Source organism: Mobula hypostoma, chromosome 2 (assembly GCF_963921235.1).
Source record: "Mobula hypostoma chromosome 2, sMobHyp1.1, whole genome shotgun sequence".
NCBI lineage: Eukaryota > Metazoa > Chordata > Chondrichthyes > Myliobatiformes > Myliobatidae > Mobula > Mobula hypostoma.
In genome coordinates, this window is record NC_086098.1 from 243,299,378 (window position 1) to 243,326,926 (window position 27,549).

The window sequence follows — 27,549 nt, forward strand, 5'->3', positions numbered from 1 at the left end:
CGGAGCTCGCCGCGGCTGCGGTGCTGATGAGATTCCGGCAGCGTCTAGCGGAGCACCAGAGACACAGCGGATTGCAACGGCGGAGCACCGTTTCCTACCCCTTACCTCCCCCGTTACCAACCAAACTTCATCAGCTGCTACATGGAAAAACACCGCAAGGCTCGATAAACAAGAGGAAAAACAATTGCAATATTAACACCGGGCAAATGGCTGAAATCACCAATATCAGACCATCCTTTGGTAAGTGTTGCATTCAATAAAATCAGCCGTATGCAAGATATTTCATCGTTAATCGCAATGATGTTGTAATTACAGGGCAGTTGGGGTAGGGGAAAGGACCCACCTTATAAAAAATACGTTCGAGTTCTGCAAGGTTTGACCTAGTAAAATTAAATTCAATATTTCGTAATATTATTCGAAACGCAAATACAGTGGGGGATTAATGCAGGCTGGGCTATGATCAGCTGTCGCTGGTCTAAATGTGTGGCACAGTATTCTGGATGCATCATACTTGGGTGAAAAAATATTCCCATATTCCTGTGCAATGATTTTTTTTTGCAATCTCCAAGTGGCCTTGTCTTGCCTGTATTTGCGTTGCTGGCCTATGAGAATGACGTGATGTCTATTTCAAGGTAGCGAGAGTTGCTGCTGCTATTGTTAGCAAACCCAAGTAAGTCTTCACCCCCCGATACACGCACGCACACACACAAAGTGTATAATTAAAGTAGTATACTCTCTTGCAAACTCCAGCGTGCATTTTAATCCCCCCGCAACGATAATTCTAAAGTCAGGCCGGTCTAAAGCAAAAGTTACTGTGCAGCGACAATCCTGAGAATGGAATGCAGTTTTTGCAAAGACACAGCCCAGTCCCCGAGTTAAGAGAGAGTAAATTCAAATGGACTTTTTTTTTTGAAGTTATCATCAGATCCCTTTGGGGGGGGGGAGATTTAACGAGTGCGCTTGCCGGTTAGATCATTTGCGTTGGATGTGTTGGGCTGTACTGAAGAATTCGTCACATCATAAGTAATTGTCTATAAGGCCTGTCCTCGGCCCTCCTCCGTCCCTCTCTCCCTCCACCCCTCCCCCCCTCCCCATCCCCTGCCAGCTATTGCCGGCCGGGTCAGTGCGTGGTGGTCTGGCTCCCGAGTCAAGCCGTTGTGGATTTAGGGACCATATCGGAGGCTGGTCCTAAAGGTGAAATCTAGGCCGACCCTCCGGTGCAATGCTGAGGGAGAGCTGCACTCTTGCGGGGGGTGTGGGGGGAGGAGGTTTCTATAGCCCTCCCCGGTCTCTGTGATTTCCCCCTCCATCCCTGACACTCTTCGCCATCTCTGCACCCATCCCTGTCTCTGTGATTCCCCCTTCACACCCCCCTCATTTCCTGACCCAACCCTCTCCTGTTCCTCCATCCCTTCCTCTGTAATTGCCCTCCGGCTCCTACACCCCTTCCTGTCTCTGTGAACCCCCAGCCGTAGACACCTCTCCATCTCTCTAACTCCCTCCGGCTCCGATCTCTGTAACCCCCACTGGTCCTACACCCCTGCCCACCTCTGTGATTCCCAGTCTCTTTAACCCTTTCCCTCCTCCTCCAGCCTCTATTCCCAGTCTCTTTAACCCCCTCCGGCCTCTACACCCCTGTCAATACTCCTCATAATGTTTTCTCCGCTTCAGCCCTGAACAGTCTCCTAGGCTACAAGCCCAGCATGAAAATTTCCCCTCCCCTTCCCTCTTCAATTCCCCACTCTGGCACCCCTCACCCCACCCCCCCATTACCTGCCCATCACCTCCCACTAGTGCTACTCCTCATTCCCTTTCTCCCACTTCCTGTCCTGTCGGATGCCCTCTTCTCCAGCCCTTTACCTCCCAGTTTCTCACTGCATCCGTCCCCCACCCCACCCACCTTTGAGCTTGTTCCCCCCCCCCACCGTCCCCACCTTCTTGTTCCCTTTCCACTCCTGAACCTGGGCTCAGGTAGAGACCGAGAGGGCCAGAACTTCAGGCCGCGTTCTGATGCTGTCTTCCGAAAACTGGTCGGTTGAAAGTCTGACCTACAACGGACGGTGGTGGTGGGGTGTTATCTGTGTGGAGCATCCGTGGGTCTTGAGTTCCATAGAACCTGTGGACTTCCATCTCGCCCCTGTATGGCTGGTGAAGAGATAAGTTGGTGGATGTTGTGTGCAGGGTGTCCCATCATCTGCTGACTTGTACCTGTAAATTGTGATGGCATTCTGAGAATAACTCACCAGAGGATCTCCAGCCTGTCTTCTGCTCTGACATAGAACATCACAGTACAGGCCCTGTAGTCCATAAAGTTCTGACCTTTCAAACTGCAGTAAGATCCATCTAACTCAACCCCCCCCTCCATTTATCATCCATGTGCTTATCTAAGAATCTCTTAAACGAACCTAATGTATCTGTCTGTACCACCACCCCCGGTAATGGGCTCCACACACCCACCACTCTCTGCGTTAAAAGAACTCTACCTCAGACATTCCGCCCCCCCCCCACCTCGTATGCCCGTACGCTGGTTCAAACACCTGAAAGTTATGCCCCTTCATACTAACCACTTCCGCCCTGGGGAAAATCTCTGGATGTCCACTCGATCTCTGCCTCTTAGCATCTTGGGCACCTCGGTAAAGCCACTCTCATCCTCCTTCGCCCCAAAGGGAGAAAAGCCCTGGCCCACTCCTCACTGCGGGTGCCTGGCCCAGTGACAGTGAGGAACACGTCAGGGTAGCAAAGTCCTCAGAAATCTCTTCTGCACTCTCTCCAGGAGCTCCTGTGTCCTGTGAAACTCAACAGGGAGGGAGGGAGGGAGAGAAGGAGAGAGAGAGAGGGTAGGGGAGAGAGAGGAGGGGAGATGGGGAGGGAAAGAGGGGGCAAAGAGAGGAGGGAGAGAGGAAGAGAGGGGGAGAAAGGGGGAGAGAGGAAGAGAGGGGAGGAGAGAGAGAAGAGAGGGAGGGGAGAAAGATTAGAGGGGGAGGGAGAGAGGGGGAGAGGAAGAAAGGGGGACAGAGGAGGAGGGGGAGGGGGAGAGGGGAGGGGAGAAAGATTAGAGGGGGAAGAAGAGGGGGAAGAAGAGGGGGGAGGGGGAGGGGGAGAAGGGGAGAGGGGGGAGGGGGAGAGGTGGGAGGGGGAGGGGAGAGGGGGGAGGGGGAGGGGGAGAAGGGGAGAGGGGGGAGGGGGAGAGGTGGGAGGGGGAGGGGAGAGGTGGGAGGGGGAGGGGGGAGGGGGAGAGGGGGAGGAGGAGGGGGAGAGGGGGAAGAGGAGGGGGGAGAGAGAGGGGGAGGGGAGAGAGGAAGAGGGGAAGGGGAGAGAGGGGGGAGGGGAGAGAGGAAGAGAGGGGAAGGGGGAGAGGGGGAGAGGAGGAGGGGGGAGAGGAGGGGGGAGAGGGAAGGGGAGAGGAGGAGGGGGAGAGGGAAGGGGAGAGGAGGAGGGGGAGAGGGAAGGGGAGAGGAGGAGGGGAGAGAGAAGGGGAGAGGAGGAGGGGAGAGAGAGGAAGAGAGGGGGAGTGGGGATAGAGGAAGGGAAAAGATGGGGGGATAAGGAGAGGGGGAGGGAGAGAGATAGATTGGAGGGGAGAGGGAGGGGGATTGGGGATAGAGGCGGGGAAGAGAGGTGGGGGGAGGCTTAGTGGGCCCACGCCTGGAGCACTGCCATGCTTCTAATGCCAACACAGCATGTCCACAATTCACCAAGCCGCAAGTCTTTGGACTGTGGGAGAAAATTGGAGCCCCGGGAGGAAACCCACACAGCCACGGGGTGAACGCACAAACTCTGTACAGACAATGCAGGGAATCTTACAGCTGGGGTTGTAACGTGTTGTGGTAACCGTGCCCTGATAACAAAACTGTCACCTCCTGGCTCTTTGTGCATTCAGCTCCCTTCACCATGAACAATACCACGTTGTTAGCATTCTGAATCAGTGTACTCCAGCCCAGTACCAGCTCTCCCAGAACCACGTACGTCCCACTGTCCAACAACTTCTCATCCTTTAGACAAATGCTTCCTTTCTCTTGCCGAATGTGACAATTCACTCCCCCCCTCCTCCTCACCATCCTGCCCGTCCATATCCCTCTGCAGCCTTCTTTACTTCAGTACAGATAGGCTAAACACAAGCAGGCTTTTTCCACTGAGGTTGGTGAGGGTGAAAGGCGAAATGTTTAAGGGGAACATGAGGGGCAACTTATTCACTCAGAGGGCGGTGAGAGTGTAGAATGAGTGGCCAGCGCAAGTGGTGGATCCAGGCTCGATTTCAACAGTTAAGAGAAATTTGGGTCGGTATATGCATGGGAGAGATACGGAGGTTGATGGGACGAGGAAGGTTAATGGTTCAACCTGGTTTAGATGGGCTGAAGGGCCTGTTTCCGTGCCACAGTGTTCTATGACTCTCGAGTCAGATTTATTTGGTTACGTGAAATTTGTTGTTTTGTGGCAGTAGAACAGTACAGGCCCTTCAGCCCACAATGTTGTGCTAACCCTTTAACCTGCTCCCCCATAACCCTCCATTTTAATTTCATCCAGATGCCTACGTAAGATTGTCTCCTAATCACCTCTAATGTACTTGTGTCTAATTCCACCCCAGCAGTGCCGTCAACGCACCCACCAAAGTTCTAAAGTTCAAAGTAAATTTATTATCAAACTACATATATGTCACCAGATACAACCCTGAGATTCATTTTCTTGCAGGCCTACTCGATAAATCCAATAACCATAAATAGAATCAGTGAAAGACTGCACCAACAGGGAATAATAATGCAAAAGACAACTGATAATGCAAAAGACAACAAACTGCAAATACAAAAATAGGGGAAAAAAGGGAATAATAAATACTAAATAAATATCAAGGATATGAGATGAAGCGTCCTTGAAAGTGGGGCTGTAGGTTGTGGGAACAGTTCAGTGATGGGGCAAGTGAAGTTGGGTGCAGTTATCCCCTCTGAGTTAAGAGTCTGATGGTTGAGGGGTAATAACCCTTCCTAAACCTGGTGGTGTAGGTCCTGAGGCTCCTGTACCTTCTTCCTGATGGTAGCAGTGAGAAGAGAGCATGACCTGGGTGGTGGTGATGACAGAGGCTGCTTTCCTGCGACAATGCTCGAGTAACTGTGCTCAGTGGTGGGGAGGGCTTTACTCATATGCACTCCTTTTTGTAAGATTTTTCGTACAAGAACTTTGGTGTTTTCTTACCAGTCTGTGATGCGGACAGTCAATATACTCTGCACCACACATCTATAAAAGTTTGCCAAAGTTTTAGGTGTCATGCCAAATCTTCGCAAACTTCTCAGGAAGTAGAGGTGCTGCCGTGCTTTCTTAGTAATTACATTTACGTGCTGGGACCCAGGACAGGTCCTCTGAAAGAGTAACACCGAGTTGTTGACCCTCTCCACCTCTGATCTCCTGATGAGAATGTCAGATGACCACTGGTTTCCTCCTCCTGAAGACTCCTTGGTCTTGCTGACATTGAGTAAGAGGCACCACTCAGCCAGATTTTCAATCTCCCTCCTATTTCCTGATTCTTCACCACCCTCTGAAAATCACCTTTCATTTAACCACTTTCTGAGTAAAAATCCCACCTCAAGCATCCCCCTATACTCTCCTCCAGTCACCTTAAAATTATCCCCTTTGTATTAGCCATTGCCACTCTGGTGGGGCGGGGGAGGGTGGAGAACTGATGCTGTCCACTTGATCTTTGCTTCTTATCATCTTATACACCTCTAGCAGATCACCTCTCATCCTCTTTCTCTCCAACAAGTAAGACCCTAGCTCACTCAGCCTTTCCTCATGAGACATGCTCTCTACTGCAGGAAGCATCCTGGTAAATCACCTCTGCACCCTCTCTAAAGCTTCCTCATCTTTCCTATAATGAGGCGACCAGAATGAAACATGATATCCAAGTGTATTCTAACCAGAATTTTGTAGAGCTGCAACATTATCTCGCAGCTCTTGAACTCGATGCCCGACTAATGAAAGCCAACAGATCATAGGCTTTCTTAACCGTCCTATCAAATTCCTGGCAACTCTGAGGGATCCATGAACACGGACCCTGAGAATCCTGCCATGAACCCTGCACTCTACCTTCAAGTTCAACCCCCCAGAGTGAATCACTTCACACTTTTTTTTTGGATTGAACACTATCTGCCAGCTCCGCATCCTGTCCATGTCCTCTGACAGTCTGTAAATTACGCAGACCAGTGCAGCTCTGGACAGGCCATTTGGCCCGTGATGTAGTGCCAATTTACACCCAAATGTCCTCCCCCTGTCTATTATCCATATCTCTCCATTCTCTTCACGTTCTTGTGCCTCTTAAATCTGCCCGCTTCCATTACTACCCCGACGACCGATTCTGTGAACTTACTACTGTCTCTGTACAAAAAAATATTTTAAATTCCCCCATCCTTAAAAGCAGGCTTTCTGGTGTTTAAGTTATCCTGTCTACCATTTCTATGCCTCTCTTAATTTTATTAATCTCTGTCACACCTCCCAAAATAAACGGGGCAAAGTGCAAGGAATAACAAGCTGGTGTTCATGGGTTCAATGTCCATTCAGAAATCAGGTGGCAGAGGGGAAGAAGCTGCTCTTGAATCATTGGGTGTGATTCTCGAGGCTCCTGTACCTCCTCCCTGATGGTACAGGAAGTCCCACTCTATCTCACTCCAGGAGTGTGTGTGATGGGGCAGTGTAGAGGGAGCTTCACTCTGTGTCTGACCCCGGGAGTGTGTGATGGGACGGTGTGGAGGGAGTTTCTCTCTGTGTCTGACCCCGGGAGTGTGTGATGGGACGGTGTGGAGGGAGTTTCTCTCTGTGTCTGACCCCGGGAGTGTGTGATGGGACAGTGTAGAGGGAGTTTCACTCTGTGTCTGACCCCGGGAGTGTGTGATGGGACGGTGTAGAGGGAGTTTCTCTCTGTGTCTGACCCAGGGAGTGTGTGATGGGACAGTGTAGAGGGAGTTTCTCTCTGTGTCTGACCCAGGGAGTGTGTGATGGGACAGTGTAGAGAGTTTCACTCTGTGTCTGACCCCGGGAGTGTGTGATGGGACGGTGTAGAGGGAGTTTCTCTCTGTGTCTGACCCAGGGAGTGTGTGATGGGACAGTGTAGAGGGAGTTTCACTCTGTGACTGACCCCGGGAGTGTGTGATGGGATGGTGTAGAGGGAGTTTCTCTCTGTGTCTGACCCAGGGAGTGTGTGATGGGACAGTGTAGAGGGAGTTTCACTCTGTGACTGACCCCGGGAGTGTGTGCTGGGACAGTGTAAAGGGAGTTTCACTCTGTGTCTGACCCTGGGAGTGTGTGATGGGACGGTGTAGAGGGAGTTCACTCTGTGTCTGATCCCGGGAGTGTGTGATGGGACATTGTAGAGGGAGCTTCACTCTGTGTCTGATCCCAGAAGTGTGTGATGGGACGGTGTAGAGGGAGTTTCTCTCTGTGTCTGACCCCGGGAGTGTGTGTGATGGGACAGTGTAGAGAGTTTCACTCTGTGTCTGATCCCGGGAGTGTGTGATGGGACGGTGTAGAGGGAGCTTTAATTTGTGTCATTCAGTCCCAGGGATGCAGGGAGCGGTGCGTGGACATGTTTCGGAGAGGACAGTCTGTCACTGTGGGAGACGTGTGAACAGACTGTCCTCAAACAGCAGTGACAGTTCGGCAGATCTACCAGATGCCTGGCTTAGGGCTGTTGTCCAGCAGACTCTCACTGTCACTTAAGCTGACCAGAGCCAAGCTTCCCCTCGGCTGACCTTGAGGAGGTCAGCCACTTACCGTGTCACTCTCAGCGAGCGATGCACTTGCACCCCCTGTGTTGCTGTTGTCACATGCACCAAGGCCCAGTGCAAAGCTTGTCTTGCATGCTGTTCACACAGATCAAATCATTACACAGTGCACTGAGCTGGAACAGAATAAAGCAACAGAATAAAGTCTAACAGCTCCAGAGAAAGCGTGAGTAAGAAATAAAGTCCACGATCATAATGAGGTAGATTGTGATGTCAGTAGTCCATCTTATCGCACAAGAGTCTGATAATTGTCATAGTCATACTTTATTGATCCCGGGGGAAATTGGTTAAATTGGTTATTGGAGGGGTGGGCGCTGTCCTTGAGTTGGTGGTATGTGCTTTCAGGCTTTTGTACCTTCTGCCTGGTGGGAGGGGGAGAAGAGGGATTGTTTGGGGTGGGTGGGGGGGGGGCTTTGATTACACTGGTTGCTTTACCGGGGCAGTGAGAAGTGTAAACAGAGTTCGCGGAGGGGAGGCAGGTTTTGTGATGTGCTGAGCTGCATCCACAAAACTCTGCCGTTGCCATCTGGAGGCGATGTTTTAGAAACATAGAAAATAGGTGCAGGAGTAGGCCATTCGGCCCTTCGAGCCTGCACCGCCATTCAGTACGATCATGGCTGATCATCCAACTCAGAACCCTGTACCTGCCTTCCCTCCATACCCCCTGATCCCCGTAGCCACAAGGCCCATATCTAACTCCCTCTTAAATATAGCTAATGAACTGGCCTCAACTGTTTCCTGTGGCAGAGAATTCCACAGAGTCACCACTCTCTGTGTGAAGAAGTTTTTCCTCATCTCAGTCCTAAAAGGCTTCCCCTTTATCCTCAAACTGTGACCTCCCGTTCTGGACTTCCCCAACATTGGGAACAATCTTCCTGCATCTAGCCTGTCCAATCCCTTTAGGATTTTATACGTTTCAATAAGATCCCCCCTCAATCTTCTAAATTCCAATGAGTACAAGCGTAGTCGATCCAGTCTTTCATCATATGAAAGTCCTGCCATCCCAGGAATCAATCTGGTGAACCTTCTTTGTACCCCCTCTATGGCAAGGATGTCTTTCCTCAGATTAGGGGACCAAAACTGCACACAATACTCCATAAAAATTGGTATTGGTCAATGGGGACATGCTGAATTTCTGAGAAAGTATTGTCAGTGAGTGACTATTGACTGCACACCTGCAGTGGCATTTAAACGCCCAAAGCCCAACACCCTACGATGGACAAAACCTCGCCACTCGCCAGATCATAGACACAGGAGATTCTGCAGATGCTGGAAATCCAGAGCAACACACACAAAATGCTGGAGGAACTCAGCAGGTCAGCCAGCATCTAAGGAGGTGAATTAACGAGCCAAGATTTCAGTCTGAGACCCTTCATCAGGACTCATGAAGTCAATAGTAATCCAATTCCAATAGAGCTTCTCAAACACCACTTCTGGCTGCCCGTTCCAGATGTCCACCACACTCTGTGTGGGGGAGAAATAAAGCACGTCCACTTCTCATCTCCTTTGAACTGAACTTGAATGCAAGGCCTCCACTGCCAAACATTTGAATGCTAGGGAAAAGGAATCAGATCGGATTTCATTTCCAGAGATGCTGCCTGACCTGCTGAGTTCCTCCAGCATTTTGTGTGTGTGTGTGTTTTGCTTTGGGTTTCCAGCATCTGCAGATTTCCATATGTTTGAGATCAGGTTTATTTTTGCTGACATACTAAGTGAAATTTTTATTTGTATTTATCTCTTGAGATACAGTGAGCCCGTGCAATGCAACTGTCCTTGATTTAACCCTAGGACAATTTACAATGACCAATTAACCCACCAACTCCCATGTCTTTGGAAACCCACACGGTGACGGGGAGAACATACAAACTCCTTACAAGTGACAAGAATTGAACCCGGGTCACTGGAACTGTAAGCCGTTGTGCTAACCACTTCCCAACCTTGTCGATTTGCCGCAGCAGTTACAATAAGTTTAAAAAAATAAATAAATAACGCACAAGAGGAATAGTGAGGTAGCGTTCATAGGGTCAGAAATCTGATGACGACCGGGAAGAAGTTGTTCTTATGCTAGGTATCTTTATCCATGCCTCTCAATCTCAGGAGCTTGTTCTGCCATCTCCTTTGAGTACGTGTATCTGCGCGTGTAACATGAACATACAACAGTGCCAACCTTTAAGATCAATCTATTTCTTAAATGTCCCTAATGTATCTGCCTCGACCATCGTCCAAGACAGCATCTTCCACACACCCACCACTCGTATGTCTACTGTACCTCTGACATCCTCCCCAGTGTTTCCTCCAACCATCTTAAAGTTATGCCCTCTCATTTCACCCCTGGGGAAAAAGTCTCTGGCTGTCCACTCTTTATCATCTCGTACACCTCTCATTCTTCTTCACTCCAGAAAGAAAAGCCCGAGCTCACACAGCCTATCATCACAAGGCGTGCCCTCTAGACCGGGCAGTATTCTGGTAAATCTCCTCTGCACCCTCCCTAAAGCTTCCTATAATGAGGTGACCAGAACTGAACACAATATCCCAAGTGTGATCAAACCAGGGTTTTATAGAGCTGCAACTTTACCTTACGGCTCTTGAACTCAATGTCCTGACTAGTGAAGGCTTTCTTCACTATCCTATCAATTTGCACAGCAGCTTTGAGGGATCTAATGATGTGGACCCAGGAGCTCTCCACTCATCCACACTGTTAAGAGTCCATTCACCCTATACTCTGCCTCATGTTTGAGTTTCCAAAGTGAATCACTTCACTGTTCTCCATCAGCCATTTCTCAGCCCAGCCCTGCATCCTCTCAATGTCCCATTGCAACCTACAACAACCCTCCACACTATCCACAACTCCACCAATCTTTGTGTCATCTGCAAACTTAATAACCCAGCCTTCCACTTCCTCAGCCAGGTCATTTATAACAGTCACAATGATCAGGGGCCCCTGAATGGTATCTAGCAGAACGCTATTAATTACTGACCTCTGGGTAGAATATGCTCCATTTATAAAATACAGGAGCTGAATGAGGCCATTCAACCCATCGAGTCTGCTCCACCATTCCATCACGGCTGATTTCTTATCCCTCCCGACACCATTTTCCAACCTTCTCTCCATAACCTTTGACATCCAAACTAATCAAGAACCTATCAACCTGCACTTTAAATATACCCAGTGGCCTGGCCTTCCCGGCCGATCATGGCAGTGAATTCCACAGATTCATTATGCTCTGACTGAAGAAATTCCACCTCATCTCTGTTCTAAATGGACATTCATCTATTCTGAGCCTGTTCCCTCTGATCCCACACTCCCCCCACTATTAGAACTCTAACTGGCCCTTTCAAAATTTGTAAGGTTTTCATGGTGTCTTTATCCATGCCTTCATTCTTCTAAGCTCCCCTCATTCTTCTAAGCTCAGAGCCACTAAACATTCCTGAGACATTAACCCTTTCATTACTGGGAATATTCTCATGAACCTCCTGGACCATCACCAATTCCAGCAACGCCCCTTTCTGGATAAGCGGCCCAAAACTACCCAGAATACTCCAAAATCATTCTAACCAATGCGTCAGCTGCCACAAACACCCTGTGCCTTCTGTGGGCAAACCAGTTCTGAACCCACACAACCAGGTTTCCATGCCTTCTGACTTTTCAATGAGCCTACCGTGGGGAACCTTATCGAACGCCTTACTAAGATCAATGTACACTCAGTGTCTGCTGCTGCTGTAGCCCATCCACTTCGCGGTTCATGTTGAGATGCTCTTCCGCACACCCCTGTTATAGAGGAAAGGAAATTGCCTTTTAAACTCACGAGAGAGCACAGGCCATCAACTTTTTTTGCTGTTGATGTTTCTGTAGCAGGCAATTTCTTTTTTACGAGGTTGAGTCGCTCGCTCGATGCTCAACCCAGCACGGATGGAAAGTGTGCCTGGGGGGAGCCGGCTGGATTCGAACTCGGGAGCCTTCGCTCCGAAGTCCGGCGCCGATGCCACTAATCCACCGGCCGGCCCACCCCTGTTATAACACGTGGTTATTTGAGTTACTGTTGCCTGCACGCTAGCTTGAACCAGTCTGGCCATTCTCCTCTCACCTCTGACCTCATTTAGTAAGGAGTTTTCATCCACAGATCAGCCACTCACCAGATATTTCTGTTTCTTGCACCATTCTCTGTAAACTCTAGAGAGTGTTGCTGTGAAAATCCAACAGTTCCTGAGATACTCAAACCACCCCATCTGGCGCCAACAATCATTCCATGGTCAAAGTCACTTAGATTATATTTCTTGCCCATTCTGATGTCTGCTCTGAACAACTGAAGCTCTTGACCATGTCTGCATGCTTCTGTGCATTGAGCTGCTGATTAGATATTTGCAGTAACGAGGTATACAGGCGTACCTAATAAAATGGCGACTGAGCAACTTCCACTGCTTTGCCTTAATCAGTTTGCTTTGACTTTGACCTGGCTCTGTCCTCTCTGTTTCAGATGTCTCGCCCATCGTGGCTGGGTTCATCGGGGCCACAGTACTGGTGGTGTCGGTCTCACTGACGGTCTTCGTGTGGACCTGCTGCCAGAGGCGCCTGGCCGGCAACACCAAGAACCCCCCCTACAAGTTCGTCCACATGCTGAAGGGCATCAGCATCTACCCAGAGACGCTGAGCAGCCGCAAGAAGCTGGGACGCTCGCGGCGGGAGAAGGATGGTGCCGGAGGAGGGGGGCAGGAGGCGGGGGGTGACGGCTTCCCTCCGGAGTCCACACACTGCTCCGCCCCCTTCGTCGAGGGGCTGCCCTTGACATCAGGTTACCAGGAGATCCCGGATGAGGAAGCCTCTCCCAAGGACAGCGCCAGCTCCTTGGATAGCAAGACGCCCTCGCCCTCCTCGCCAGAGACGGAGGTCAGCCTGGGCAACCTGAGCATCACAGTGGACTACAACTTCCCGAAGAAGGCCCTGGTGGTGATGATCCAGGGGGCCCATGGCCTGCCGGTTATGGACGAGACCACACTGACCTCTGACCCCTACATCAAGATGACCATACTGCCCGAGAAGAAGCACCGCGTCAAGACGCGGGTGATGAGGAAGACCCTGGACCCGGTGTTCGACGAGACCTTCACTTTCTACGGCATCCCCTACAGCCAGCTTCAAGAACTGCTCCTCCACTTCCTGGTCCTCAGCTTCGACCGGTTCTCCCGGGACGACGTGATCGGAGAGGTGACGGTGCCACTGGCCGGGATTGACCCCGGCAGCGGGAGGGTGCAGCTGACGCGGGAGATCTTACCCCGAAGCATACAGGTGAGGCTGGCATCGTACGTGGAGTATCGGGCTGGGGCTGGGGCTGCCCTGCTGTAAGGGAAGCCTTGAAGCTGGGAAGAGCTCGGAGAAAATTTCCACCAATTTAAAGGGATGAGGCTGTGTATAAACCTATCCGGTTTTCAGAATTCTTGAGGGATTGGGTTATGGAGAGAGGCTGAGCAGTTTGGGACTTTTTTCCAGCACAATGTAGATTGAGGGATGGAGGTGTTATGCAGGTGCATAAAATAGTGAGATTTTGGAAGAGACAAGCATTGAAACATGCTCGACAGTAAAATGCATCATTTGCATTAACGACAAATGCATAACATTTGATTAACACATACAAAATGCTGGAAGAACTCAGCATGAATGGGATCAGCTTGCTTCTGTGACAATCCTAATGAAGGATCTTGTATAGAAATGTCGACTGTTTATTCCCCTCCACAGATGCTGCCTGACCTGCTGAGTTCCTCCAGCCTTCTGTGTGTTTTGTCTTGGATATCCAGAATTTGCAGAATCCTTTCTGTTTATGTCTTAGATTAGGGTTTGATTAATTTGTGACTTGTACGTCAAAACATTGAAACAGACACCAAGTCGGGCAGCATCTGCAGAGGAGAATATACAGTCAATGTTTCGGGACGAGACGGTTTCCTTGTGTTTAAAACACACAGTGAAATACGTCGTGCTGGAGCACAGGTCAAATGTTGCCATACTTCTGACGCCAACAGAACATGCTCATAACTTCCCAACTTCAACCCAAACACCTATTGTTTTTGTGTGTGAGAGGGGGGATTGGGAGTTTGATGTTGTTGATGCTATTCTTTTTTTTACAGGGGAGGGGGTTGGGGGTTTGATGTTGGTGCTGTGCTTTTTTACATGGGAGGGGATTGGGGGTTAGGGGTTTTTGATGTTCTGTCAGCCATTTTCCGTGTGGTCAATCTGTTAGTTTTTTTTTGTGCAAGGGAGGAGTTGGGTGGGGTTAGGGTTTGGGAGTTTTATTTATTTTTTTCTTTTCGTGTGGGGGGGTGATGTCTTTTCTTTCAATGACTTCTTTCAGTAGTTTTTCCTGAATTTCATGGCTATCTGGAGAAGTCGGATCTCAGAGTTGTATTGTACACGCATACCTTGACAATAAACTGAGCCTTTCAACCTTTTTGGAAAGTGGGAGGAAACTGGAGCACCCAGAGGAAACCCACGTGGTCACAGAGAGAACGTACGAACTCCTTACAGACAGCGGTGGGAATTGAATCCAATTCGCTGGCGTAGAAAAGAGTTACAACTAACCGTTATCCTGACATAGTGCCCTGGTGAATGGGTGAATAAACTTTAAAGTGAGAAGGGGAATGTTTAATCACAACCTGAGGGTCAATTTTCACCCAGAGAGTGGTCTGTATATGGAATGAGATTCCAGAGAAAGTAGTTGAGGCAGGTACATTAGGAATTGTACCTGGCAAGACAGGTACCTGAGGTCATAAAGAGAGTTTTTCGAAACTGGCCTTCACAAATCAGGAGTACAGGACTTCAGATGTTACGGTGAAGTTGCACAGGATGTTGATGAGGTCTAATTTGGAGTATTATATGCAGTTCTAGTCACCTACCTCCCCTTCTCAGAGTTGTATATGGTGACATATATATATGTACTTTGTTCATTCATTGAACTTTGAACCTATAGGAAAGATATAAATAAGATTGAAAGAGTACAGAGAAAATTTACAAGAACGTTGCCGGGATTTGAGGACCTGAGTTAAAAGGAAAGACTGAAGAAGTTAGGACTTTATTCTCTGGACGAAAGGAGAATGAGGAGAGATATCATAGGGGTAAATGCAAGAATTTTTCCACTCAGGTTGGGTGAGACCAGAACTGGAGGACGTGGGCTTAGAGTGAAAGGTGAATCTGAGGGGAGGCTTCTTTACTTAGAGGGAGAAGCGAGTGTGGAATGAGCCGCCAGAAGAATGGGTAGATGCTGGTTCAATTGTAACATTGAAGAGAAGTTTGGATAAGTACATGGATGGGGGTGGGTGTGGAGGGTCATGAAGCAGGAAGATGACACAGAGTGAAGCTCCCTCTACACCATCCCATCATACACTCCCGGGGTCAGACACAGAGTGAAGCTCCCTCCGCGCCGTCCCGTCACGCGCTCCCGGGGTCAGACCCAGAGTGAAGCTCCCTCCGCGCCGTCCGGTCACACGCTCCCGGGGTCAGACCCAGAGTGAAGCTCCCTCCGCGCCGTCCGGTCACACGCTCCCGGGGTCAGACCCAGAGTGAAGCTCCCTCCGCGCCGTCCGGTCACACGCTCCCGGGGTCAGACCCAGAGTGAAGCTCCCTCCGCGCCGTCCGGTCACACGCTCCCGGGGTCAGACCCAGAGTGAAGCGCCGTCCGGTCACACGCTCCCGGGGTCAGACCCAGAGTGAAGCTCCCTCCGCGCCGTCCGGTCACACGCTCCCGGGGTCAGACCCAGAGTGAAGCTCCCTCCGCGCCGTCCGGTCACACGCTCCCGGGGTCAGACCCAGAGTGAAGCTCCCCCCGCGCCGTCCGGTCACACGCTCCCGGGGTCAGACCCAGAGTGAAGCTCCCCCCGCGCCGTCCGGTCACACGCTCCCGGGGTCAGACCCAGAGTGAAGCTCCCCCCGCGCCGTCCGGTCACACGCTCCCGGGGTCAGACCCAGAGTGAAGCTCCCCCCGCGCCGTCCGGTCACACGCTCCCGGGGTCAGACCCAGAGTGAAGCTCCCCCCGCGCCGTCCGGTCACACGCTCCCGGGGTCAGACCCAGAGTGAAGCTCCCCCCGCGCCGTCCGGTCACACACTCCCGGGGTCAGACACAGAGTGAAGCTCCCCCTACACTGTCCTGTCACAAACTCCAGAGGTCAAACTCCCGGCTATTTTGCCTTTGTGAATTCCAGCATTTCTGTCCTTTCCTGGCTATGTGTGCTCAGCACCTCTCTGTTTTGTTGTCACTGGATTGAGGATTGATTGATTCTCTGAGAAATATCTTGAAATTAGTGGTAGAATAGATCGTTCTGAAAGCAAGAAATTCTGCAGATGCTGGAAATCCAGAGCAACACACACACACACACAATGCTGCAGGAACTTGGGTCAGATACGGATGCGAATAAACTGACAGCAGGAAGGTTTTTGGACAGAAATTATAATTTCGATACAATTAGAGTCAGCAACACACACAAAATGCCGGAGGAACTCGGCAGGTCTGGCAGCAGCTATGGAGAGGCAATGTTTTGGGCCAAGACCCTTCATCAGGACTGGAAAGGAAGTGGTCATGTCACCTGCCAGCTTGTTCTTCTCCCACTCCCACCACTTCCTTATTCTAGCTTTTGCCCCCCCCCCACCCTTCCTTTCCAGCTCTGACGTCAGATCTCAGCCGGAACCGCTGGCTGTTTTCTCCCCTCCTGCCTGGGCTGCTGAGTTCCTGCAGCACTTTGTGTGTGCTGGAATAGGTAATCCTCCTGTCCGCGTACATCAGGGTGGTGCTGGGTGATTGGCTGGAGTTCACATCAGAGTTCAGAGAGCTGCGATGCATTCAAAGTGGGAAGGGGGTTTTGATGGGAAAATAAGAAGAGGCAGGTCCCAGAGTTTGCCAGAGAAGATGAGGCGGGTCCCAGTGTTTGCCAGAGAAGATGAGGTGGGTCCCAGTGTTTGCCAGAGAAGATGAGGTGGGTCCCAGTGTTTGCCAGAGAAGATGAGGCGGGTCCCAGTGTTTGCCAGAGAAGACGAGGCCGGTCCCAGTGTTTGCCAGAGAAGACGAGGCCGGTCCCAGTGTTTGCCAGAGAAGACGAGGTGGGTCCCAGTGTTTGCCAGAGAAGATGAGGTGGGTCCCAGTGTTTGCCAGAGAAGACGAGGTGAGTCCCAGTGTTTGCCAGAGAAGACGAGGTGGGTCCCAGTGTTTGCCAGAGAAGACGAGGTGGGTCCCAGTGTTTGCCAGAGAAGACGAGGTGGGTCCCAGTGTTTGCCAGAGAAGACGAGGTGGGTCCCAGTGTTTGCCAGAGAAGACGAGGTGGGTCCCAGTGTTTGCCAGAGAAGACGAGGTGGGTCCCAGTGTTTGCCAGAGAAGACGAGGTGGGTCCCAGTGTTTGCCAGAGAAGACGAGGTGGGTCCCAGTGTTTGCCAGAGAAGACGAGGTGGGTCCCAGTGTTTGCCAGAGGGCTGATCAGCAGCAGAGTGATGATTGGCACCAGCTTACCTCAAAGTTTGTCACAGTGTCGGGGTGGGGGGGGGGCGTGCAGGGCCATCATCTCACAACTCCAGAGACTTGGGTTTGCTCTCCACCTCCAGCACTGTCTGTGTGGAGTTTGCACGCTCTCCCTGGCGCTGGCACTTCATGTAGACAAGAGAAAGGGTTAAAGGGCAAGTCCCTGGGCAGGTGAGGGGGAGAGTGATAGATAGGGAGGGAGATAGAGAGATAGAGAGGGAGAGAAGGAAAGAGAGGGAGGGGTGAGAGATCGAGAACGGGGGAGGGAGAGAGAAAGGGGAGGGAGAAAGAGAGTTGGGGGAGAGGGAAATGGGGAGGGAGAAGAGAGATGGGGAGGGGAGAAAGGGATGGTGAGAGATGGAAGGAGGCAGATAGAGAGAGGTGGACAGAGATTAAGAATGGAGAGAGATGGAGAGGGGGAGAAAGGGGGATAGGTGGATGAAGAAATGACAGCTGAGGGAGAAACAGAACTGATGGGCCCAAAAGCCTCCTTGCTGTGTGACAGTGAGAAAGAGTAGGTAATGGTTCGGAAAGAAGGAATATCTGCTGGGCTGTGGCCAAAGAGCGACCTGGAGAGCGGGAGAGAGTCCGAGGCGATGCTCTGGGCACTGAAGGAGGCTGCAGACCATTAGTGATGGGATCACCACCGGTTCCGTCAGGGAATGCCATTGATGAAAACTGATAAATAAGAAAGATTGACAAACAGCTAATGTGCAAAATATAAACTATGCAAATAGTAAAAAATAGCAAATGAATAAATACACTGAGAACAAGGAGTTGTCAAGTCACTGAGTGAGTCTGTAGGTTGTGGAACCGGTTCAGAGTTGAGGTGAGTGAAGTTATCCCCCCTGGTTCAGGAGCCTGATGGTTGAGGGGTGATAGCTGTTCCTGAACCTGGGTCCGTGGGTCTGTGCCTCCTGCCGAATGACGGTGGGGCTCCCTCAGTGAGAAGAGGGCACGGTCTGGATGGTTGGACTCCTCCATGACGGATGCTGCTTTCTCATGCAGTGCGCTTTGTCAACGTCCTTGTAGTTGTTGTGGGCTTTTCCTGTGATGGACTGGGCTGTGTTTGGGTCCTGGTTGCTGTTTCCATACCAGGCCGTGACGCCCCCCCCAGTCAGAAAGCCCTCCACAGTGCGTCTATAAACGTTTCTCAGACTGGAGAGGAGCTGGTCAACGTGTGGCGGCCAAATACTCGCGGGTCCATCTTGCAGCTTCTGCCTTCTCTCTCTTCCCCACATCACCACCCCCTCCTCTACCTGTCTCAGGGGAGAAACCATCTGCTGATTCTGTAAACCCCAACCCCAGTGGCTGCTGAGGTCACGCCTCGTCCCACCCCACTGTCTCTTTTTCAGATTAGATTAGGTTATGAGGACACGCAGTCCTCTTTTATTGTCATTTAGTAATGCATGCATTAAGAAATGATACAATATTCGCTTTCACTCCGGTGTCTCCATCTGCTCTCGGATGAGGCCATCGTTCCCAGGACGTGTGTGTGTGTGTATCTCTCTGTCTGTTCACCCTCACCCTCCCCCACCCACGTGTCTCATTCACCTGACCCCGTCTCCCAGCTCCAACTTTCCTCCCCACTCCTTTGGCACACCTCTTACATTATCCATTATCTTGCATCTCTCCCCCAGTCTGCTCGGGACCCCTGGGTCTCTCCTCCCCCTGCCCAGCCTGAAACGTTGACCAGTCCCCTCACCCCCCCCCCCAACCTCCACAGACACCACTGCACCCGCTGAGTTCCTCGGTCGGTTCTGGGGCAAGTTGGAGGTGCGTCGGCCGCGAGTTGGAGGGTGTTGTTGCGGGAGGGGAGGGAGGGGGTAGCGGCGAAGGGGCGATGTGATGCGTCCGGGGCGGGTGGGCGTTCACGAGCCTGACTATTTGGACTCCAGCGCGCCCCCTCCCCGCCTCGCCGAGCCTGACCCGCCTGTTTGTCTTTTCTTGCAGAAGTGCGTCAGCAGAGGGGAACTCCTGGTGTCTCTCTGTTACCAGCCCGTCACACACAGGCTGAGTGTGGTGGTGCTAAAGGCCAGGCACCTGCCCAAGATGGACATCAGCGGCCTCTCAGGTAGTAGTTATTTATTCCAAGCCTCCCTCTTGAAGCTCTTGTGTCCTTTGGTAGAACAGGACAGGAATAGGCCCTTCGGCTTGCGATGTCTGTGCTTAACCCGATAAACGAAACCTCAGACACCGGAGCTGAAGTTAAATGCAGAACGCTACAGGCCCCTCAGCCCACAATGTTGTGTTGACCCTTTAACCTACTCCAAGATCTATCTAACCCTTCCCTCCCACAGAGCCCTCCATTTTTATTTCACTCACAGGCCTATCAAAGAGTCTCTTAAATGTCCCTTATATATCTGCCTCTCCCACCTGCCCTGGCAGGGTGTCCCACACACCCACCGCTCTGTGTGTAAAACAAAAACCTGTCTCTGACATCCCCCCCTCCTTATACTTTCTACCAACCATCTTAAAATGATGTCCATTTTTGTTTCTGGCTGCCCACTCTTATCATCTTGTCCACCTCTATCAAGCCACTTCTCACCCTCCTTCGCCCCTTTCATAGAACAGTCAGGCCCCTCAGTGCCCGCCGTGTTGAATTAAACGAAAGCTCGGACACAAGAGGTTCTGCAGACACTGGCAATGCACACAAAGTGCCGAAGGAACTCAGCAAGCTGAACAACATCTGCAGAGGGGGCAAAGATCTGATAAAATTATTTACGGTTTATTACTATTTAATTATTTATGGTGCAACTGTAACGAAAACCAATTTCCCCTGGGATCAATAAAGTATGACTATGACTACTATGAAGGGTCTCGGCCACAAACACCGACTGTTTATGCCCCTTCTGCCTGACCAGCTGAGTTCCTCCAGCATTTTATGTGTTTGTGTGTCACTAAACCAAAGTGGCCAGCTGGTGGTATAGTGGTATCAGCAACAGACCTCGAGGCGAAAAGTCCCGGGTTCGAATCCCCTTGCTTTCCTCATAAAAACAGTCAAATTCTACGAAGTGGCAAAAATGCCACCCGCTTCTCCACAAGGTGCAAAAAGGAACACCAACTACACTAAACCACCTCTGCCTGCACACTATCTGTATCCCTCCAGCCTACATATTCGTGTGTTTCAGTCATCTCTTGCTTCCACCACACACCCACTTACTCTCTGTGTAAACTGAAACTGGCCCCACACACATCTCCTTTAAAATCCCCCCCCCCCGGGTACTTGATGTCTGTACCCTGGGAGAAAAGGTTCTGTCTACTTATCTACTCCTCTCAGACTAGAGACCTCCCAGGTCTTCCCCTCAGCTTCCTCTACTCCAGAGTAAAACGACCCATGTTTGTCCAGTGCTCGTACCCTGCAATCTGAGCAGCACCCCGGTGAACCTCTCCTGCACCCTCTTCAAAACCTCCACATCCTATAACGAGGGGAGGGGTGACCAGAACTGTACACAGTACTCCAAGTGCGAGTGAATACAGGGAAGCCCGAGGACAGAGACTCCTGTCCCACTGTTAACGTCAAAAGACCTAGAGCAGAATTCGGCCACATGGCCCATTGAGTCTGTTTCATTTTCCATGGCTGATTTATCTTCCCTCCCAACTTCATTCTCCTGCCTTCTCCCCGTAACCTTTGACACCCTTACTAATCATGAACCTATCGACCTCTGCTTTAAATACACCCCATGACTTGGCCTCCACAGCCGTCTGTGACAATGAATTCCACAGATTCACCACCCCCTGGCTAAAGAAATTCCTCCTCATCCCTGTTCTAAATGGACGTCCCTCTATTCTGAGGCTGTGCCCTCTTGTCCCAGACTCCCCCAGTATAAGGAACAACTGAACTCTCTCATGCAGAGAGAGTCGTTTAGGTGTTGGGCCTCTCAGTCTGATTCTTCAGTTTATTCTTCAGTGTGCGAGTGTGAGCGTGTGTGTGCGCGAGTGTGAGCGTGTGTGTGAGTGTGTGTGCATTATGTGGATGAACTCTTGACCTCCCAGCGGACCTCGTTGCGGCCCCTCCACTTTAAAAAAAATCTTTTCATTAATTTTTCCAAGATTATAGACAAAATAACAATGTTGATATAAAGAGAATGGAATAATCTTATTGTTAATAAACATATACAGAAAAATTTCAGATAACAAGTATAGTAGACTTCCAAACTCACGATGTAATTAATCATAGAAAAAAAATTTAAAAAAACCAAAGAAACCCCCCCACAAAAAAAGAACTAAATACTAAACCTAACAAAGCAAACAGAACAAAACAAGACTAGACCAATATCTTAAATCGAACAGGTTCAGTAATGTCATCAACCCCACTCCTCTATTCAGATATTTTAAGTTAATACAAGGGATTCGGAAAGGTCAAATTATGTCATATGAAAGTGTTGAATAAATGGTTTCCAGGTCTCTTCAAATTTAACCGAAGGATCAAAAATATCACTGGATCTCAGTACGTGTGACAGTGATGAAGCAGTTACCAAAGGGGGAAGGGGGAAGAGACTTGGAGGGAATCTGAGGGGGACCTTCTCCACCGGAGGGCGGTGAGTAGCTGGAGCACTCTGCCAGAGGGAGCAGTGGGAGCAGGGTCGCTGCCAGAGGGAGCATCGGGCACAGGGTCGCTGCCAGAGGGAGCAGCGGATGCAGGGTCACTGCCAGAGGGAGCAGTGGGAGCAGGGTTGCTGCCAGAGGGGGGCAGTGGACACAGGATCACTGCCAGAGGGAGCAGGGCCGCTGCCAGAGGGAGCAGCGGGCACAGGGTCACTGCTAGAGGGAGCAGCGGACGCAGGGTCGCTGCCAGAGGGAGCAGGGTCGCTGTCAGAGGGAGCAGCGGGCACAGGGTCACTGCCAGAGGGAGCAGCGGGCGCAGGGTCACTGCCAGAGGGAGCAGCAGACCCCAGGGTCGCTGCCAGAGGGAGCAGTGGGAGCAGGGTCGCTGCCAGAGGGAGCAGCGGGCACAGGGTCACTGCCAGAGGGAGCAGCGGATGCAGAGTCACTGCCAGAGGGAGCAGTGGGTGCAGGGTCGCTGCCAGAGGGGGCAGTGGGAGCAGGGTCGCTGTCAGAGGGAGCAGCGGGCACAGGGTCGCTGCCAGAGGGAGCAGCGGGCGCAGGGTCACTGCCAGAGGGAGCAGCGGGCGCAGGGTCACTGCCAGAGGGAGCAGCAGACCCAGGGTCGCTGCCAGAGGGAGCAGCGGGCGCAGGGTCACTGCCAGAGGGAGCAGTGGGTGCCGGGTCGCTGCCAGAGGGAGCAGCGGGTGCAGGGTCACTGCCAGAGGGAGCAGTGGACGCAGGGTCACTGCCAGAGGGAGCAGCGGGCGCAGGGTCGCTGCCAGAGGGAGCAGTGGACGCAGGGTCACTGCCAGAGGGAGCAGCGGGCACAGGGGCACTGCCAGAGGGAGCAGCGGACACAGGGTCACTGCCAGAGGGAGCAGCGGACGCAGGGTCACTGCCAGAGGGAGCAGCGGATGCGGGGTCGCTGCCAGAGGGAGCAGCTGGTGCAGGGTCACTGCCAGAGGGAGCAGCGGGCGCAGGGTCACTGCCAGAGGGAGCAGTGGGTGCCGGGTCGCTGCCAGAGGGAGCAGCGGGTGCAGGGTCACTGCCAGAGGGAGCAGTGGACGCAGGGTCACTGCCAGAGGGAGCAGCGGGCGCAGGGTCACTGCCAGAGGGAGCAGTGGACGCAGGGTCACTGACAACATTTCAGTGACACGAGGTCCTGCAGATGCTGGAAATCTTGAGCAAGAACACACACAAAATGCTGGAGGAACTCGGCAGGTCAGGCAGCGTCCAGGAAGGGAATAAGCAGTCTATGTTCTGGCCAAGACCCTCATCCAAACAGATCACTGGAAACGTAAATTGATGTAGTACAAAACGAAAAGCAGTGCCAGAATACAGAATAGAGTGTTACAGATACAGACAGAGTATGATACAGACGGATGAAGTGCGGGAGCCACGATGAACTAGATAGAGAGGATAAGAATTCATCTTTAGAGTGAGAGGCCCATTCAACAGTCTGATAACAGCGGGATAGACACTGTCCTCGAGCCTGCTAGTACGTGCTTTCAGGCTTTTGTATCTTCTGCCCGATGGGAGAGGGGACAAGAGAGAATAGTCCAACGTGGGCGGGGTCTCTGCTGACACTGACAGCTTCACTGAGGCTCCTCTCGACCCTGGTGGTACGTGTTCTTAACCTTCTCCCCAATCGAGAAAAAGTTATCATAGTGGGATTATATTGTAAACATGAGATTCTGCAGATGCTGGAAATCCGGAAGAACACTTAAAAAATGCTGGAGGAACTCAGCAGGTCAGGCAGCATCTACAGAGAGGAAGGAATAGATGATGGGAAGGGTGGACAGCCTGAAATATTGTCTGATTATTCCCCTCCAAAGGTGATAGGTGAGATCGGGTGAGGGGGAAGGTGGGTGAGTGGGGTGTGAAGTGAAGCTGGCAGGTGATAGGTGAGATCGGGTGAGGGGGAAGGTGGGTGAGTGGGGTGTGAAGTGAAGCTGGCAGGTGATGGGTGAGATCGGGTGAGGGGGAAGGTGGGGAAGGTGGGTGAGTGGGGTGTGAAGTGAAGCTGGCAGGTGATAGGTGAGATCGGATGAGGGGGATGGTGGGTGAGTGGGGTGTGAAGTGAGAAGCTGGCAGGTGATAGGTGAGATCGGGTGAGGGGGAAGGTGAGTGAGTGGGGTATGAAGTGAAGCTGGCAGGTGATAGGTGAGATCGGGTGAGGGGGAAGGTGGGTGAGTGGGGTGTGAAGTGAAGCTGGCAGGTGATAGGTGAGATCGGGTGAGGGGGAAGGTGGGTGAGTAGGGTGTGAAGTGAAGCTGGCAGGTGATAGGTGAGATCGGGTGAGGGGGAAGGTGGGTGAGTGGGGTGTGAAGTGAAGCTGGCAGGTGATGGGTGAGATCGGGTGAGGGGGAAGGTGGGTGAGTGGGATGTGAAGTGAGGAGCTGGCAGGTGATAGGTGAGATCAGGTGAGGGGTAAGGTGGGTGAGTGGGGTGTGAAGTGAAGCTGGCAGGTGATGGGTGAGATCGGGTGAGGGGGAAGGTGGGTGAGTGGGGTGTGAAGTGAAGCTGGCAGGTGATAGGTGAGATCGGGTGAGGGGGAAGGTGAGTGAGTGGGGTGTGAAGTGAGAAGCTGGCAGGTGATAGGTGAGATCGGGTGAGGGGGAAGGTGGGTGAGTGGGGTGTGAAGTGAAGCTGGCAGGTGATGGGTGAGATCGGGTGAGGGGGATGGTGGGTGAGTGGGGTGTGAAGTGAAGCTGGCAGGTGATAGGTGAGATCGGGTGAGGGGGAAGGTGGGTGAGTGGAGTGTGGTGAAGCTGTCAGGTGATAGGTGAGATCGGGTGAGGGGGAAGGTGGGTGAGTGAGGTGTGAAGTGAAGCTGGCAGGTGATGGGTGAGATCGGGTGAGGGGGAAGGTGGGTGAGTGGGGTGTGAAGTGAAGCTGGCAGGTGATGGGTGAGATCGGGTGAGGGGGAAGGTGGGTGAGTGGGGTGTGAAGTGAGGAGCTGGCAGGTGATAGGTGAGATCGGGTGAGGGGGAAGGTGAGTGAGTGGGGTGTGAAGTGAGAAGCTGGCAGGTGATAGGTGAGATCAGGTGAGGGGTAAGGTGGGTGAGTGGGGTGTGAAGTGAAGCTGGCAGGTGATAGGTGAGATCGGGTGAGGGGGAAGGTGGGTGAGTGGGGTGTGAAGTGAAGCTGGCAGGTGATAGGTGAGATCGGTTGAGGGGGAAGGTGAGTGAGTGGGGTGTGAAGTGAAGCTGGCAGGTGATGGGTGAGATCGGGTGAGGGGGAAGGTGGGTGAGATCGGGTGAGGGGGATGGTGGGTGAGTGGGGTGTGAAGTGAAGCTGGCAGGTGATAGGTGAGATCAGGTGAGGGGTAAGGTGGGTGAGTGGGGTGTGAAGTGAAGCTGGCAGGTGATAGGTGAGATCGGGTGAGGGGGAAGGTGGGTGAGTGGGGTGTGAAGTGAAGCTGGCAGGTGATAGGTGAGATCGGGTGAGGGGGAAGGTGGGTGAGTGGGGTGTGAAGTGAAGCTGGCAGGTGATAGGTGAGATCGGGTGAGGGGGAAGGTGAGTGAGTGGGGTATGAAGTGAAGCTGGCAGGTAATAGGTGAGATCGGGTGAGGTGTGAAGTGAGGAGCTGGCAGGTGATAGGTGAGATCGGGTGAGGGGGAAGGTGGGTGAGTGGGTTGTGAAGTGAAGCTGGCAGGTGATAGGTGAGATCGGGTGAGGTGTGAAGTGAGGAGCTGGCAGGTGATAGGTGAGATCGGGTGAGGTGTGAAGTGAGGAGCTGGCAGGTGATAGGTGAGATCGGGTGAGGGGGAAGGTGGGTGAGTCGGGTGTGAAGTGAAGCTGGCAGGTGATAGGTGGAAGAGGTAAATGGCTGAAGAAGCTGGAATCTTCAGAAGGACATGTTTTCGGTGTCTGGATCAGCACCTTAATTGCTTTGGTAATTGGTTTTATACTGCCACACATATCGATGTACAGTGAACAACATTGTCTGGCATGCCATCAATATAGGTAATTTACAAACAATAGGTTAAATAAACTTACACAAGGGAAAAGGAATAACAGAATAAAGAAGAGGGGTTCTCATTGTAAAGTACTGAATATTGAAAGGCCTGGATAGAGTGGACGTGGAGATGTTTCTATAGTGGAAGAGTGTAGGACCAGAGGGCAAAGACTCAGAATAGAGGATGTCCCTTTAGAAGAGAGATGAGGTGAAATTTCTTTATCCAGAGGGTGGTGAATCTGTGGAATTCATTGCCACAGGTGGCCGTGGAGTCCAAGTCATTGAGTATATTTAAAGTGGAGGTTAGTAGGTTATTGACTAGTCAGGGTGTCGAAGGTTACGGGGAGAAGGCGGGAGAATGGTGTTGAGAGAGATGATAAGTCAGCCATGATGGAATGGTGGAGCAGACTTGATGGGCTGAATGGCCTAATTCTGTTCCTATGTCTTATGGTTAACTTACAGAAAAAGTTCAGTGCAGGCAGACAATAAGATGCAGGGACATGCCAAGGTAGATTGTGAGGTCAAGAGTACCAGGGGACCACTCAATAGCCTTCTAGTGGTGGGATAGGTGCAGCATTTGAGCCTGGTGGGATGTGCTTTCAGGCTTTTGTATCTCCTGCCGAAGGGAGTGGAGAGAAGAGAGGATGTCTGGGGTGGGTGAGGCCTGTGATTATGTTGGCAGTTTTAATGAGGCAGTGAGACGTGTAGACAGAGTCCAGGGAGGGGAGGCTGGTTCAGAGATGTGTCCACAACTCTCTGTAGTTTCTAGCCGTCACACGCTGGACCAGAGAGGATGCTTTCCATCAAGGCCTGGGCGAGGAGAGGATGTCCGTGGTGAGAGAGGAGTGGGCCAAGTGTTGGGGATTGGGATTGATACACCTGGGTGCCCAATGGTCAGCACAGGTGTGCAGGGCCGAGTGGCCTGTTTCCTTTATAGTCCTGACTTCTGCACAACTTTTGTCCTCTCTCTCTCTCTCTCTCGTCCCTCTCCCCACAGACCCCTACGTCAAAGTCAACGTCTACTACGGTCAGAGACGGGTGGCCAAGAAGAAGACGCACGTCAAGAAGTGCACGCTGAACCCGGTCTTCAACGAGTCCTTCATCTTCGACGTGGGGGCCGACAGCCTGCGGGACGTCAGCGTGGAGTTCCTGGTCATCGACTTCGACCGGACGACCAAGAACGCGGTGGTAGGGTGCGCGATGCTGGGTACCAACAGCCCCAGCCCCAGCGGCCTCGATCACTGGCGGGAGATCTGCGAGACCCCCCGAAGACAGCTCGCAAAATGGCATCCCTTGATTGAGTATTAGACCCAGGGAACGGGAGGGGAGAGAGAGAGAGAGAGAGAGAGAGAGAGAGGGGAGAAAGGAGGGTGCCTGGAGCTTGAACCATATACAGGAACTCGGATCTAGTGGTAGAAGAAAACTACGTCAAAGAAAAACTGTGACAAAAAAAAATTCTTGTTTGCTGCAGTGTGACCCACTCACGCTGTCGAGTTCAAAAAAACCGTGAGTCTTATGTATTCCACAAACCACCCACGTTACCTGCATGTCTAACCGAAGCCTGTACCTTATTTGCAAATACTTAACGCACTTTGACGTTGCCCAATCTTGACCTTTGTCCGTTGACCTGTTACTTTTGTGTGTTCTCAGTGTGGGAGCGTTGGGGGAAGCAGGTCAGAGGTGGGAGACCCCTCCAGGTGGTGAGACCGACCTCAAGCGTTGGCGCGCGGCATCCCCTGACAGGTTGGGTGGCCGGGAATTGGGGGAGCGGGGTGGGCGCTGGGGGAT

The 27,549-nt window shown here is 51.9% G+C and overlaps 1 protein-coding gene across 2 annotated transcripts; it reads left to right on the forward strand.

The window, feature by feature from the left end:
- syt11a (synaptotagmin XIa) lies at positions 1–27,549 on the forward strand. Of its 2 annotated transcripts, none has more exons than XM_063032373.1 (4): positions 1–240; positions 12,242–13,047; positions 19,206–19,329; positions 26,759–27,549. In XM_063032373.1, the coding sequence occupies exons 1-4, from the start codon at positions 27–29 to the stop codon at positions 27,067–27,069; spliced, it is 1,455 nt and encodes a 484-aa protein (XP_062888443.1). In that variant the 5' UTR covers positions 1–26; the 3' UTR covers positions 27,070–27,549. The 2 variants fall into 2 exon arrangements, with proteins under 2 accessions (XP_062888443.1, XP_062888449.1); XM_063032379.1 differs by having other exon boundaries at positions 2–240; positions 19,206–19,326; positions 26,759–27,548.